The 17,059-nt window shown below is 34.5% G+C and overlaps 1 protein-coding gene across 1 annotated transcript in view; it reads left to right on the top strand.

Annotated features, from left to right (window-relative positions):
- Positions 1-12,421: 12,421 nt before the first annotated feature.
- The window catches only part of LOC129893408 (uncharacterized), a 35,969-nt gene continuing 31,331 nt past the window's right edge, over positions 12,422-17,059 (top strand). The window contains exons 1-4 of the mRNA XM_055968927.1: positions 12,422-12,495; positions 13,087-13,164; positions 14,047-14,124; positions 15,328-15,420. Coding sequence (XP_055824902.1) covers positions 12,481-12,495; positions 13,087-13,164; positions 14,047-14,124; positions 15,328-15,420 — 264 coding nt within the window. The 5' untranslated portion in view covers positions 12,422-12,480. The remainder of the gene's footprint in view (positions 12,496-13,086; positions 13,165-14,046; positions 14,125-15,327; positions 15,421-17,059) is intronic.

The raw sequence follows: 17,059 nt of genomic DNA on the forward strand, positions 1-17,059 counted from the left end.
CTTATTTCACTGTGTAGCAAAAAAAATTATGAATATGTTATTACAGAGGGAGAATCATTTTCAACACCTTTATAATCCCCAAAATTGTAAACTTGGGATAGTTTCTCATGTATCTATGTTGAGTCATAAAGAATTGTAGCCTAAAGATATTATTTACAGTGAAATGGGGGGTTAAAAATATTATCATAAAGAATTGTAGCCTAAATGGGGGGTTAAAAAAAAAAAAAAAAAAAAAAAAAAAAAAAAAAGATATTATTTACATAATTAAGCAAATTAAGAAGTTTGTAGACACTATCATTTTTCTATACTCTGTCTGCTTCTTTATTTTTTTTACCGACTTTCACTCCCCTAATTAATTAGTGGAGATATAGTTTATTTTTAGATAAATCAGTTCAAAATAAAGCAGTTTCTTATTATTTTTATAGAAAACAAATGATTGAGCTTTGTTATATGAAAATTAAATGTGTGTTGTATAAAATAATTCAATAATGAAACTCAAAATTAGATCATAACTTGTGAATACTAAGTGAAAATATTTTTCAGTAAATATGCTTATAATTTTTGATGTCTTATTTCACTATGCAGCAAAGAAACTATGAAGGTGCTACTACAAAGGAGACATTGTTCCAGCATTATTATGTTCCCCCAAATTCGAAACTTGAGGTAGCTTTTTCATATACTTCCCTTTGGTCAATGAGCATTATATTTTGAAAATATAATTACAAAGTTAAGAGAATTGAGAAAATTTGTACAAACTATGATTTTTTTTTTAATAAAAGATAATTAAATAATGAAATTCAAAACTATATTACTTTTAGCAAAAATGCTTACAATTTCTAATGTCTTATTTCACTGTGCAGCTAGGAGATTATAGAAGTTTTACTGCAGAGAAATGTTCATTCCTCCCTAATGTTTTCTTGAATCGTCAACTTGAGGTAGTTTCTCATATACATGTATTTGTTAGATCATAGAGCATGATGTTTCGAAAGTGCAATTTTCAAAGTTGAACGAATTATGCTAGTTCATATATACTATTATTTTTCTCTTAAATTTATATTCCTTTTGAAAGAAATGTATACCACCTATTTAATATAAGAACCTGGTTCTTGTAATACTTTAAGTGAAACACGTAACACAAAAAAAACACAATCGTTTATCGTGAAAAATATTTTTGTTCAAAGAAAGAATAACCACAACCTCCAACGTGTAGGATTTTCAACAATTTCTCACTAACTTCAAAGAACGATTTCAAATTACAACTCTATAATCTCAGAGACTAACTCTAGTAACTCAACTCGAACAATTAACTCTAACCTTATCTCTACTCTACAAGAAGTCACAACAACTTCTTGTAACAAATCTCACAGACTCACTTTCAAACTTAGAACTATTGCAACTCAATAACGAATCCAAGTCACAAGCAATAAACTTAGTTCAGAAGAAAAACCTAAATGTAGTTCTTCTTTCTTTTGTTGTTGTATTCTCCCTCTGCCGATTCTTGCCTTTTACTGCAAACAACGATATTCAGTATGTGCAAAAGCAATTGCCTCATTATGAAACTTCTCTTTTTATAGTCGCCCTGCTTTGTGCGTCTGAAAAAACCTAGTTGAGTCCTACAAGGAAAGTAGTTCCTCAATAAGTAGGCTTTTCCTTTTATAGAACCTTACACATATTCTAACTCTATTGTCACGTGCCTTCTCTTCTTACTTCACTCTGTAAAACCTTTAGAACCTTATCCACTTTGTCAATCATCAAAACTGTTTTTACTGAATATTGACATGGCATAAATTTCCCCCTTTTTGATGATGTCAATCTATGAGCCCCTAATATATTGATCAATATATAACCAAACAAACATACCAAATAATATCTTCTCCCTTTTGGCATCATTAAAAGAATAATAAGAGTGTCCATTTATCAAGAAAAGTTGAAATAAAAACTCATAGCCACTGGGGTAAAACTACCACAAGAATGATGATAACCCAAGAAGCCATCAACCTAAGGATATTAGCCATCCAAACCTACACAAAGAGAAACTAAAACACAAATGACAAAGTAGACATGATAAAGAGAACACTGCATTTAAGACCCAAGGACACCAACATAGTCATCGTGACAATGTAATAAAAAAATATCCAGAATATGAACAAAAAAAAAAATGAACCAGTTCATCACAAGAGAGACTAGGGGAAAAATTAGGATAGGGAGCAAAAGAGGAAGAGGGCTTGTCAAGGAATTGTAGCAGCCTATCCATGCGAGCATTATTGTCCCATTGTTGTGGGGAATTTGATCCTTCAACTAAGCAAACTCACTCCTAGAACCTTGAAGCTCCACCTTCAGAGCTAAAATTTCATTCTACATCAATGTGTTTTGTTCCCCAGAAGCGTTAAGATTAGAAAGAAACTGGGTAACAGAGCTAGTAGACTTAGGACCATGTACACCTTGAGGTGTTACTGTGGGTAGACAATCACACTCAACAATAGTGTTTTTGTCGATTGTGTCCTTCTTGATTTCCTTGCGCCCTTACCCCAATGGCACATTGTAAGCACTAAAAAAAATGATTAACAAATTTTCATACGCCAACTGATGAGGACCAAGTTTTGGCTCTACAATCCTAGCCATGTGCTTAATCATAAGAGCAAGTAAGTTGATAGGTTCCTCCTGATCAAGAGCAATTGCAATGCCATATCCTTATATGCCACCTCATGAAAACATTCCCCCTTAGGGACTATCCCCTTATGCAGTACCTCAAATAAAATTTGTGAAAGGACTTCATCGCTTTCTTCACCTTCCTGGGCCTCACATTCACCCTCCCTTAGGCAAACTTTGAAGTGAGCAAGAAGTTCTTATCCTTATGTGACACATACTCAGCCAACCCAATAGTAGAAACATGTAGAATCTCCCCCAACTTGGTTCAATCAAACAAAATCTCATCCCCCCCACCCCCACCCCCAAACAAATGAACTCAATACACTTTTCTCTAACACTTCCAGATTAGTATAAAATTTTATGACCTCATTTTCATGCATCCACAATGAAGTATTTAAGAACAAATACACCCATCCCTGAAAGCTCAACTTCTTAAGGAGTTCTTAAACTGTTGCCTCACATTGGGATCAACCACCCTCCCTTTTAGTGTAGCCTTGGAGGAAAAATACAGTTTCTTTCTATGGCTAAAAATTTAGCCAGGTTTTTGTTCATCTTAATAGTAGAAGAGGTGGGGTCAGAGGAGACAAACACATGGTCCTCCGATGGAATAGAGTCCACATAAATAGGGCCAGTCGAAGATCGAATAGGTGACTTACCCCTAGTTTGAAGATGGTTGTGACTAGATTCAGCTGACTAATCTAGAGACGCCAGCTATTTTCTATGAGTGAATGGAGTATGAGGATCAATTATTTTGATTGTGATGTGCTTATTAGGCGCTTTGAGGCAATGGGAAAAAGTTGACTTAGAGGTGCATCATCATTTGAAATAAAAGAAGGATGAGAAGGTGATTAGGTGGTGGAAGATAAGCTTCGACATCCCTTGATGAGGACCAAATTAGTGAAGCAGATTTGGGCTGGTCAGCATTAGGGTTTAGAGAAGGAGAACGATGGATGTGGTGCTCAATATGTGGTGGTGGTGGCGAGGGGGTAAAGCATTCTTTGGAGGTGGATAAGGGTAGAGGGGAATAATGGGTTGTTGAAGAGTTGGTTTGCATCCGATGAGCAACTATGACAAAAGAAAGACTAGGATTTTCGATGAGAGGGCTTTTTTATGGAACTTTCTTGGGGAGGGGAGAAGAGGGATTTTCTTCTCCCTAAGTTTGTGTCGGAGGGGAGGTTGTTGAGATGATGCTGGCATTAGAATAACCACTAGAGCTAGTAGTGGTGAAGGGTTTTCTGGGGTGGCAATTTGTTGAGGACATGGAGGAATTATTGGTGAATATATGGAAGAGGGGTAAGACAATAAGGGTTTTCATTTGGAAGTGAAAATATGGTAATTTTTTGGAGGAGTGGAAGCACTTCTAAAAATTGTGGACTGATTAGAAAGAGGTAATGTTGATATTTTGACTTTTGATTTGAAATAAGAATGAAAGGAGGCAGTTGATATTCTAAGAGTGTCCTATCATGACACATCTTGGGAAAAGTCAAATACAGGTTCCCACTATAGTAGAAGGATTAATTAAAAAGGACAAGTGATGAACCAAGTTCCCTTTTTTTGAGTATGTGCAACATAGATATATTCTGATGTACCATGTTAGTGACAACAACTATGAAGGATGGGTGCTTACTTGATTTGTCATGAACCAGATTCATTCGTGAGATAGACCTCCCTAGTGCTCAGTATAGGAAACTAAGGGTAATATCATTATAGTTGAGCTACTCAGTTCCTTCGAGTTGTGGGTTTGAACTTGTTACAGTACAAAGCTGAGTTAATACTTTAAAATGCCTATGATGAGTTAATATTCTTACCAATCAAGCTAGCCATTTAAAGAAAAGGTGGATGCGTGTTAGGGTTGATAAATGAGACCAAGTGCAAGATGATTATTTTCAAGCTGCTCTCTCCCTAGCACCTTTTTAAAAATGTCATCCACCTGATCCACATTTATGTAGAATTTCATGACAATGAGACTCTATTTCAACATTGTGTCTGAGAAAATAATGATGCACATCAATGTGCTTGGTTCTTTTATACTATACTAGATTTTTGGCCATGTTGACTACTGTTATGATCCGATTTCTCAAATCATGATGGCACATAATATTAACCCACCAGTAGTTAAGCCTAACTCCATAGTTCAAAACCATAGGCAACGGACCATCACAAGCGAAAGAAGAGAAACGAAGAATAATAATAAGAAAAAAAGAATAATAACAATACAACAAGATAACTCCAAGACCTGGTATCAGTTGATAGTCGATCCACTAGACCAAATAAGGAAGTACAAGGTTTATACATATACAATAATAATAATAATAGTACAGACTGTCTCCGATTACCAACTAAAGACAAGTCTAGGCCAAAATAGAGGGAGATAGGCAACTCAGAACACCAAGAACTCACTCAAGTCTCCAACGTCCAAGAGCTGCTCCGCACGATATCCAAATCAGTAGTAAAGACCCGTGCTATGATCTATAGGGTGCAAAAGTATAATATAAGTACCAACAAGTGGCACTCAATAAACATCGACCGACTGAGCTCCAAAGATAAAATAAGTATAAAGAACATGTATGCAAGGAGTATATATCACAAGTAACTATCAAGAATAATAAAGAAACCTGCAATAAGAAACATCATATATAAGAAAGAGAGAGAAAATATGAGACAAGCAAGGACGCACTTGGTGGCACCAGCCCAAGACCTACACACGATGATACACTATGAAGTGGGAACAACTAAGTGACACCCTACTAACAGAAGTAAACACATATATCACATAAAAGCCCAAAGGACCGTATCACTAAATCTCTGTACAAAAAGATAGATAAATAAGAACAGGGACAGTAACTACCTTCAAACAAGAGACCACATTTTATATCGCCACAAGTTCGTAGATAGTAAGACAATACCTCTCGAACCCTTGTGTGCCTAAGAAGTTCACTCACAAACAGGTAAACCCTCATTGCATCCCATACTATCGACATGTACAAACAACTATGTTGGTGATAGGCAATACATATATGAATGAAATTCATGCAGTAAAACCAGTAGTACCATCAATGCCAAGTGCCTCATACCAAGATATATACATGTACTTCTAGTCCTGGCCAGGAAGTAGGACCCATGTGCCTCTATGGGATCGTCATGGGGGGCTCAGGAATGCCCCTATATACCTTCTTGGTCCTGATCTAGGTATTATATCAATTTATATCTGATCATAAAATCTGCTCCGTCGCGATGATCATAGATAAATAGTCAAATCAATATAGAAAAGGTCAAAAATCTCTATGACTGAGCCAGTATCATGAAATGAGCGCATCCTCGATGCCTCGAATCAATATAATAAAATGACCGCATCCTCGGTGCCTCAAATAAATATCATAAAATGAGTGCATCCTCGATACCTCTAGTCCATCAAAAATAGTTGTAATAAAGGTAGTAGGACCCCCATTCAAAAATTAGTATAAAATAGTTTGGATTACAACCCACCTTTCTCAAATCAATGCCAAGAACTAATGCATGCACCAAGGTCGACTACATTCGTGAGAAAACACCAATCCAATGAAATGCATGCCATCACCTGCACCCAAACAATACACACAATCACATACAATAATGACTCCATATGCAAATTTCCCTCTAGAGCATAGAAACAGGACTAGCACATGCAACCAACCTTTAACTAAGACCTATGTCACAAATCTACTCCTCTAATTCAACATGAAGGCCCAAAAGGGAACTCAACCCAAACTAGGTAACAAAGAGGAGGAAAGTGAGGAAACATTGCTCAACTGGTCAATTAAAACCTCCAGATCCAATTAAAAATATATCCCCGAGAATACAACCATATCTAACCCCACCAAACGACATCAAGAAAGTATAAGGAATTCTAGCTCTAAATCGAGAAATTGCTTTCGACAGTAATTTACAAGCCTAACTAGGTGAAAACCACTACACCTGGGCTCTATCATAAGTGTGCTGCAGAAATGAAGAACACTAACTCTCATAAACTCCCGCCAACAACGGTTATAACAACTAAGGATCAAACCACATCTCAAGTCTAAAGCACAAATCTGCCAACCATTCTAAACATCGAATAAGTCATCTCAAATAGGCTAATCAAGGACAAACTAAGGCATCATCATCAATCTTACCAACTAGACTGGAAATCTTATAAAGGCAACTTTGACTAAGGATCATACCGAGACAAAAAACCAAAAAATATAGGAATCAAGCCTTACCCAGAACATACAATCCAAACCACAAGTAATTTATACTAAACAATACCTCATGAAGCTCAACCAAAAGAAAGGAGACTGTAGCCCACCTCAAAGCCGAACACACGCGCTCCAATTCCACTTTCTGGTAGCTTTTCACTCCAAAACTCACTTCTAATGCCTCCACGCTATCAAAATTTGATCACCTCGTCAATACGAATATTTTGACACTAAATCGCATTTGTCGAAGATGGGCCCAAAATTGGGTGTAAAATAGGACTATGGGACCCAAGATGGGAATCCAAAAAATGCCTCTCTAAAAAGGGTCTAAACATATTATTAAGCTTGCACCTCAATATGGGGCATAAATTGATGCTCAAAATGAGAGAAAATAACCCAATAAGTAATTTCACTATTAAAGCCTTAACTAAGCTTAGGCAGCCTCTTTGGGCAAGAAATTACCTCACTACAATACTTTTTGACACTTGTTAAACATTCTGATGTGTAGCCAAGAACCCCAAAAACATCCAAGACTTAAAATTGCCTCAATCGGAGCTCCCACTCTCAAGAAATTGTATTTTGAAGTTTGAGGAAAAATATTAAAAACGGGTCTTAAAGTGAACCTCTAGTATCGTAAAAGAAGACCCGAATGTCATTTAAGGGAGCCTCACCAGGAAGGTGGGCCTCGCTAAAGTGAGACCCATGTCGGTAAAGCGACATACCGCTTTAGCGAAGGCCATGTCGCTTAAGCGATAGTCACTTCTGGCTAGCCATCGCTTTACCGATGCCCTGATGGCTTTAGCGATGGTCGCTTTAGAGACATCACCAGAATCAGTTGTACACGCTGAGTTTTGGAAAAGGCCAAGCCTCCGATGGAGTGCTCGAGATTCGTTCAAAATCCCATTCCCGCAAGAAGACTATGCTACTCCACCAAATTTGGTATTTCAAACTCAACGGCGCAGTCAAAATTTCCATCCGAGGTCATCTCTACACAAAGTGGATCCCACACCCATACACAATATTAAACAAAAATCAACAAAAGGGCTCAGAATGAGATCAGAAGCCTCAAGACATAAATGAAAGTCATTCTAAACTAAATTGATATTTTGGAGCTAACTGCACTGGCAAAATTTCAATTCGAGCGCGTTTATCAAGATTTTGACCAAAGTCTACCTTAGGTGAAATTTTAAAGACTAAAGCACCAAATGACCTTAAACTCTCACCGATTTCCTCGATGCTCATGCAGACCATGCTACTAGACTAATTTGGTCATTCCGCAACTGATAAAATTGTCAAAATTTCATTATGAGGTCATTTCACTAGAGTTTCCACCGAAATCAACTATTTAAACTACAAGAGCTCTAAAATAGAGAAATGGGTATACAACCCAAATGAACGACCAAGTGACCGAACTATCAGGTTCAGGAAGTCATAAATGGCTTGGGGTCGCTACAAAAAAGCTCTAAATGCTGAAAAGATAAAAAAGGATGAAAATGACTCGGAGGGTCATTACAACTGCACTATTGTTGTCACACATGATTGGTATGCACCCTACATTCCAAAGTCCAGAAGTTTTTGCTTGATCTGTAGAAGTTGTGCACAACTGGAGGCAGTTGCTACATATTCAGCCTCTGCTATAGATAAGTTGACTGATTTATATTTTCTAGTAGCCCGCGACACAAGATAGGGTCCAAGAAAATGTTCCATCCCTGATGTGCTTTTTTTGTCTGCTAGATATTCCACATAATCTTCATCTGCAAGTCCGACCAAATTAAAAGAGTCCCCAGCTAGGTACCAAAGAACCAGGTTCAATGTATCTTTGAGATATCTAAGGACTTTTTTAACATTCTTCAAATGTGGCTCCTTGGTACATGACTAAAATCTTGCACATAGCCCTACGCTTAAGACAATGTCAAGTCTACTCACCGTGAGATAAAGTAGTGATCCAATCATCTTTATACTTTATGTTATCTACCAGGACACCAAGTTCATGCTTCTCAAGTTTAGTTGTAGTGGCAATTGGAGTGTTATTAACCTACGCTCCATCCATGTCAAAACTTCTTCAATAGTTCCTTGATGTACTTCTCCTAATGAATAAAGGTTCCAGTTGAAGACTATTTGATATGTAGCCCAAGAAAGAAGTTGAGTTCTCTCATCATGCTAATCTATAATTCACTACTCATTAGTTGTGCAAAGTCTATGTATAATTTGTTATTTGTGCTTCCAATAGGGTGTCGTCCATGTATACTTGTACAATCAACATAAAGTCCAGTTTCCAAAGAAACAAAGTTTTGTCAATTTTCCCCCTAGTGTATCCATGAGTGAATAGAAAGCTGGACAGTTTAATGTGTGCCTGCTTTAGCCATATAGGGCTTTGTCCAACTTGTATACATATTTTGGGTGGTCATGAAATTCAAAACCAGGTGCTTAACGAATGTATACTTCCTCTTGTAGATACCCATTTAGAAATGCATTTTTCACATTCATCTAATATAGTGTTGTCACGATCCGAGTCTACCCCCTAGTCGTAACATGATGCTTAGAACCACAAGTGACCCCAACTAACCTCATGTTCTATCATGACACCAAGAATCAATATAAACATATTGAAAATACTGAATGTGGAAATAAAGTTTGAAAGTAGTCAATTATTATAAACAATTAGACAATATGTGAATATCTAGGATGAAACTATATTGTATGTCTGATTCTCCTTTACTAATATGAGTTGCTAAGAAAAAACCCTATTTAACTCTAAAGGTCTGAACTGAAAGTAAAATACTGACATAAATCATAAGATTATCCTCAAAATATGAGGAGTCACCAACAAGTAATACTGAGTTGATCAAGATAGCACTAATCGCGGCTTGAATGCTGAATCTCTGATCCTATTAAAACTGGACATGGTGAGCTGTAAAATATAATTGATCCGATGACTAAGTAAATAATATGAAATCTGAATAAATTGTACTGAGATACTAAAATATTTAATCACACAATAACTAAAAATACTGAATGTAGGAGACACTAAAACGACATATAACCATGTGAGCTACTACATGGAGTTTGATGTATAATCCCCATCAAAAGGGCTAAATATACTTGCCAAGCTATAGAGGCTGAAGCTGACCTAATGTGGATCCAGTAAGCTAATGTATATAAAGAAAAGTCCTATGATGGCACATAATTGTAGGACTTAGAGATTGCTACTAAAGGGTTCACGGATGCTAACCAGAATCCTTCATCATGAAATCTGCTTAGTGGTAAGTATAACTCCCATGGAAACATGCAATCACTGAAGACAATAATAATTTGATAAAACAAACTTGTACTGATAACTGATAAATACTGAGTAGCTCATAAATCATGATAACTAATAATATATTAAAAGATACTTTATCTAAAAGCATTAAAATTATGATATTTGATAATATGAAAACGTGCTTCTAAATGAACATAATTCTAAGTCATGAAAATACTTGTATATTTGAGGGTTCATGAAAATACCATTTAAAATATGAAATTATATATCAAACATGCAATTAAGGACTAATCATAAAGAAAAACTAAATTACAATGAAAATTCATGAAGATTATAAAAACCCTAGGTTTGTAGAAATCATAAATTGAAGAATTGTGGTTTTTTTGGGACTTAATGGGTGAGAGGATACCCATTGATGAAATCTCACATACCTGGACTGAAGAACCCTAGCTTGAATTCCTTGAATGGAGACTTGAAACTTGGAGCCCTAATTTTTGCTTGAGAGAGAAGAAACTTATTTTTTTAGAGTTTTGATTGAATTGGGAGGTTAGGGTCACTAAGAGTTACTTAATTCCACTTAGAATAGTCCAAGCGATGTAGTATATGGACTAAGAGAATGGAAAAAGATCAAAACAGACCAGAATAAAAAGTTGTCGGTAGGTTCCACGAGGGCTATCTATGGTTTGTAGTTCCATCTACGGACCATAGTACCCCGCCCGTAGAACTCAGAGGAAAAATCTAACTTTCTGAAGTTTCAATCTACGAGACCAATCTACAGTCTGTAGATCAATCTATGAGTGGTATACAAGGTCCGTAGAATCAGAATGAAGGCTGACTCTAAATATGAAACCACAGGACCAATCTATGGTTCGTGGTTGCTTTTACGGCGCATAAAAGCTATCCGTAAAATCAGGGGAAATTTTGAGTTTCTAAAAATTTAACTATGAATCCAATGTACGGTCCTTAAATGGATTTACGACCCGTAGGTTCATCTCGTCCTGTTCAACTGAAAGTCTAAGCTTCTAAACATGATCTACGACTCGAGTCTATGATCCGTAGATCGAATTATGACCTGTAAACTTGGGTCTTAGTTCTCATAAAAAATTTTAATTTTCTAAAGTTGGTGTATGGGTCACATCTACGAACCGTAGTTCCATTTACGGGTCGTAAATGGTGCCCATAAAATATGAATTTCTGCAAACTAGGAATTTTTTGAACTCTTCCTGCTCTAATCTTAGCTAGGAAATTTTCGAGTGTTACAAGAATGAACTCCATATACGATGCAGATATGATAAGCATTCTGATTGCTTTCATTCTTGCCACAAGAGTGAATGTTTTATCATAGTCGATCCCTTTCTGTTGATTGTAACCCTAAACCACTAACCTAGATTTGTTCCTAAATATTGTTCCTTGATCATCAAGCTTGTTACTGTATACCTATCTGGTTCCTATAATGGGTCTATTTTGGATCTGGAGACCAAGTTCCATACTTTGCTACACTCAAACAGGTTAAGTTCTTCTTGCATAGCTATATCTAATCTGCATCCAATAGTGCTTCCTTAATATTCTTTGGTTCTGTCATGGAGATAAGCCAAGAAAGCACACATATTCCTCAGTTTTGATCTGATCTATATCCCTGAATCAAGAGGCAAAAGTATGTTTTTGACTAGATGTGAGCTTTTATGTGTCTAGGTACTCATTTGAATTTCTAATTTAGAAACGGAACACGATGAACCAGGTTCAAAGGAGTGATTGACAGATTCATCTCCATGGTTCTAGTGATTTTCATTCTTGATGATAGGTTGTTCTTGAATTTCTGCACCTCCACCTTTAGGACCAGTTTTAGTCCTTTCAAATTCATCTTCATCTTCATAGTAATTTGATAGTATACTCCCTCTGCTGCTTCTTGCCTTTTGCTGAAAACAATGATAGTCAGTGTGTTCAAAAGCAATTGCATCATTACACAACTTTTCCTTTTATAGTCTCCCTATTTTTTGTGTTAAAAAAACTCTTGTTGAGTCCTACAAGTAAAATAGTTCCTCAACAAGTAGACGTTTGCTTTTATAGAACTTTACGCAGATTCTAACTCTATTTTCGCACGCCTTCTCTCCCTACGTCACTCTGTAACTAACCTTCAGAATCTGGTCCACTTTGTATCATCAAAACTATTTTTATTGAATATTGACCTATCATCACCTTTTACGCATCTATCCTCTTTCTTGTTAATGAGTGAATTAAGATGATTGTATATTTTAAAATGAAAGGGTTAAATATAGCTTGTTAATTTTTAATCAAGTTGTTTCTTACATCTCGTAGAACAAAATTAATTGACTTTTGTTATAGGAAAGATTAAACATGTATGAAATAAAGGTAATCTAACAATGAAAATCAAACTATGTGTGAAAATATTGTCTATAAATATGCACAAATTTTTGGTGTCTTATTTGACTATATAGCAAAAAAGATTACACAGATATTACTGCAGAATAAAGATTGTTCTATATATCTCCATAATATTCTCCAAATACAAAAACTGTGGTAGATGTTCATTTACCCATGTTTGGCCATACAATATTATATTATGAAAATTATTACCGACTCGAAATAAAAAATATGAGTACACACTATCAGTTTTTTCTTCACCATCTATCTTTCTTGCCCACTTCCTTTCCCCCAGCCAATTAGTAAAGATGATTGTACATTATATTTGAAAACCTTCCCAAGTAAGTTGACTAGTTAGTTATTAATTTAATTATTACTTAATTTTTTGTAGAACACAGATAATAGACTTTTTTTTATCTGAAAGGTTAAATTTATGTTGTACAAGATAATCCGATAATGAAATTCAAAGCTATATATATCATAACTTGTGAATACATAGTGCAAATAATTGTCAATAAACATTTTATAATTTCTGATATAAACATTTTATAATTTCTGATGTTTTATTTCAATGTGTAGCAAGAAAATCACAGAGGTGTTACTACACAGGAAGGATTGCTCCAACTACGTAATGATCCCCCAAATACAAAACTTGAGGTAGTTTTTCATATACCTATATTTGATAAAAGAGCAATATACTCTAAAAATTTAATTAAAAAGTTAAACGAATTAAGAATATTTGCAAACACTTTCACTTTTCTCTTCACTAGTTATTCTTTCTACCCTTTTTCACTGCCCCAATTAATTAGTGGAGATGATTGCATATTTGAGGTGAAAGAGTCTCTAAATAATATGTTTGATTAATTTTTAATTTATTTTTCTTACTTTTTTGTATTATACAAATGATCAACTTTTGTTATATGAGTGGTTAAATAAGTGTTGAATAAGATAATCAAAATTTGAAGATCAATACTCTATCTAACCTGCGAATAAATAATGTGAAAATGATTGTCATAAAATGTACTTACAATTTTTGGTGCCTTATTTCACTATATGGCAAGAAAATTATGCAGGTATTACTGTAGATGAAAGATCATTCTTTCTCCATATATAATGTTCTTCTGAATTCAGAACCTTAGATATTTTTTCATATATGATATACCTATGTTCAATCAAATATTCTAAAAATATACGTACTGAGTTAAGAAAATTTAAAAAGGTTGTACACACTATTATTTTACTCTTCATTATCTGTCCTTTTTATTCACTTTCCCTCCATTAATTAATTAGTGGAGATAGTTGTACGTTTTGAGCTGAAAGAGTTCTCAAATAATTGGCTGGTTAATTTTTAATTAAGTTATTTCTTACATTTTTGTATAAGACAAATGATCAACCTTTGTTATATAAAAGTTCAAATTTATGTTGCGTAAAATATTTCAATAATGAAACTCAAAATTATATCATAGTTTGTGAATACTTAGTGAAAATATTTGTCAGTAAATATGTTTATATTTTTTGATGTCTTATTTTACAATGTAGAAAAATAATCATGGAGGTGTTACTACAGAAGAAACATCGTTCCAACACTATTATGTTCTTCCAAATTTGGAACTTGAGGTAATTTTTTCATATACCTACGTTAGGTTAATCAACATTTATATTTTGAAAACATAATTACAAAATTAAGAAAGTAGAGAAAGTTTGTACACACTATCATTTTTTTTTCACTATATGATGTTTTTATCCAATTTTCCTTCCAAATTAATTAGTGCGGATGATTTTAAATTTTTAAATGAAATGTCCAACTTTAGTAATAAAGAAGATTAAATTATTGTTATATAAGATATTTAATTAATGGATTTTAAAAATATGTTATTTTTAGGAAAAATACATACAATTTCTAATGTTTTATTTCACCGTCCAGAAACGAGATAATGTATTTTTACTGTAGAGGAATATTCATTCCTCCATAATGTTGTCTTGAATTATGAACTTGAGGTAGTTTATCATAGAGCATTATGTTTTAGAAGTGCAATTTTCAAAGTTGAATGAATTAAGTAAGTTTGTATATAATATTATTTTTCTTTTCACTTTATCTTCCTTTTAAGCATTTTTCCTCTTTCTTGTTAATCAGTGAAGATAATTGTATATTCAAAAATGAAAGGATTCAATTTAACTGGTTACTTTTCAATAAAGTTGTTGAACGAATTAATCGATTTTTTCTGTAGAAAAAGTTAAACATGTATAAAATAAAGATAATCTAATAATGAAAATCAAGCTATGGCATAACATGTGAATATATATTGTGTAAAAATGTTGTTAGTAAATATTCCTAAATTTTTGGTGTCTTATTTCACTGTATGGAGATATTACTACAAAGTAAAGATTATTCTATATTCATAGTATTCTTCGAATACAAAATTCGAATTTTTCATGTACCTAAGTTTGGTCTTCGAATATTATATTATGCAAATATATTTATAGACTTGAGCGAAATAAAAATGTGTGAATACATTATCATTTTTTTGACAATCTGTCCTTTTTATCCATTTCTTTTTCCCCAATTAATTAGTGAATAAACTTGTGCATTTGATATAAAAGGCTTCCCAAGTTGTTTGACTAGTTAATTATCAGTTTAATTATTTTTGATTTTTTTTATAGAACACAGATAAGAGACGTTTTATATGAAAGGTTTAATCTATGCTGCATAAGATTATCTAATAATGAAATTCAAAACTATATCATAACTTGTGAATACATAGTGCAAATAATTGTCAATAAATATTTTTATAACTTTTGGTGTCTTATTTCAATGTGTAGCAAAAAAATCATGGAGGTGTTACCATAGGAGGTGTTACTACAAAGGAAGGATCGTCTCAACTCCGTAATGATCCCCCAAATTCAAAACTTGAGGTAATTTCTCTTATACGTATGTTTGGTAAGAGAGCATTATATTCTAAAAATGCAATTAAAAAGTTAAACGACTTAAATATATTTGTTCACACATTTATTTTTCTCTTGACTAGTTATTCTGTTGTTACGATTCGAAATCGGGTCCTGATGGCGCCTACTATAACCCTCGAGTAGGTAAGCCAAACCCAAATCAAAAAGTTGCGGAAGGTAACAATTTAATGATATCAATAAAAAATAAGTGGAAACAGGAATAAACCATAAAAACGGGCCATAGCATAGATATGTAGTACGATACAAAATTTACAAAAAAGGCCAGAAAGTGATGAAGATGACAAACTGACACAAGACCTAACCCTTGACCTAGTGCCACCTATATAGGAGCTACTAAGTACATAAAAGACTATATATACCAGAGAACTAGCTATTCAAAATATAAAATACAAGTCAATACAAAAGAGGGCAAGCAGCAAGTCTCTGGATGGAGCTCACCACGTTCCAAGTCTGTGACAGCCAGAGGGAGATCCGACGCTCACTAAAGGTGGATCGTCTTGGGAGTTCCATCAGAAAAAGATGCAGAAATATAGTATGAATACCAAAACACAGGGTACTTAGTAGGTATCATAGTCCGACCGAGCTCAGAGAGATCATATATATATTTAATAGAGTATGATAGTGCTACAATTACAGTCTAGCAATTTAACGAACAGTAAACAACAACGAGGATAAAGAAAGTCATGCACTAGCAAATAAGTAGCACCCAACTACAAAAGAATCACAACCACACAATAGGACAAGAGAATGCAATGCAAATGAAAAAATGCTTTAAAAGTAGAAGCCCAAAAAAAACCTCGAGCCGTCGGAGAGGAACCCCGAACGCGACAGCAAGTGATATACAAGTGAAACCATAACTCAAAATTTAGTCTACGGGCCGCTCCAGGCTAAATTCCTCGAGCTTATTAGAGAAAGCAGTCGCCCTCGGAGTGAACTCCTCGAGCTTATTAGAAAAATAGCTTTATTTTATTCACAAATCTTATAAATTCTATTATTTATCCGAACATGGGCCTCGAACATGAAACCAATAGAAATAAGCAAAAAGTATCTTTTTAAGGCTCAAAATTCAAAAATGGTATACTTCCCTTCAGAAATAAGTTCCTTAATGTTAAAAATGACATCTCGCTCCCTCAGAGCCAACATATAGAGACATAACAAAACCATTTAAAAAGTCTTAAAAATCATTTTTCTCTATGTACCAAAAGAAAACCAAGTCATATGCTTATGTAATTCCTATGAATGCAACCCATTGTCAATATCAACCAATCTTACAACAAGTCACATCACATAATAACCGCGTAAACACCCGTTAAAAAGTAGTAGTACTAACCTGGAACTCTAGCCAATCCAAGTCCAAGGACTCAAGCCCAAAAAATTGTCACGACCCTGACCCGTCATGACTGGCACCCACTCTAACCCTCCGGTAGGAGAAATATTTTCAACGGCCTACAACAATAATTGCGAAGTATACCAACATTTAAAGATGCAAAACAGGTGTAAATCAAGAATAAATATTGAGTTCCCATAAACTCAGAAACTATCTAATTGTCAACCTAAAATATGCAGAAGTAAACACATCTTAGGAACT

The sequence above is a fragment of the Solanum dulcamara genome, chromosome 6 (genome assembly GCF_947179165.1).
Source record: "Solanum dulcamara chromosome 6, daSolDulc1.2, whole genome shotgun sequence".
NCBI classification, from domain to species: Eukaryota; Viridiplantae; Streptophyta; class Magnoliopsida; order Solanales; family Solanaceae; genus Solanum; species Solanum dulcamara.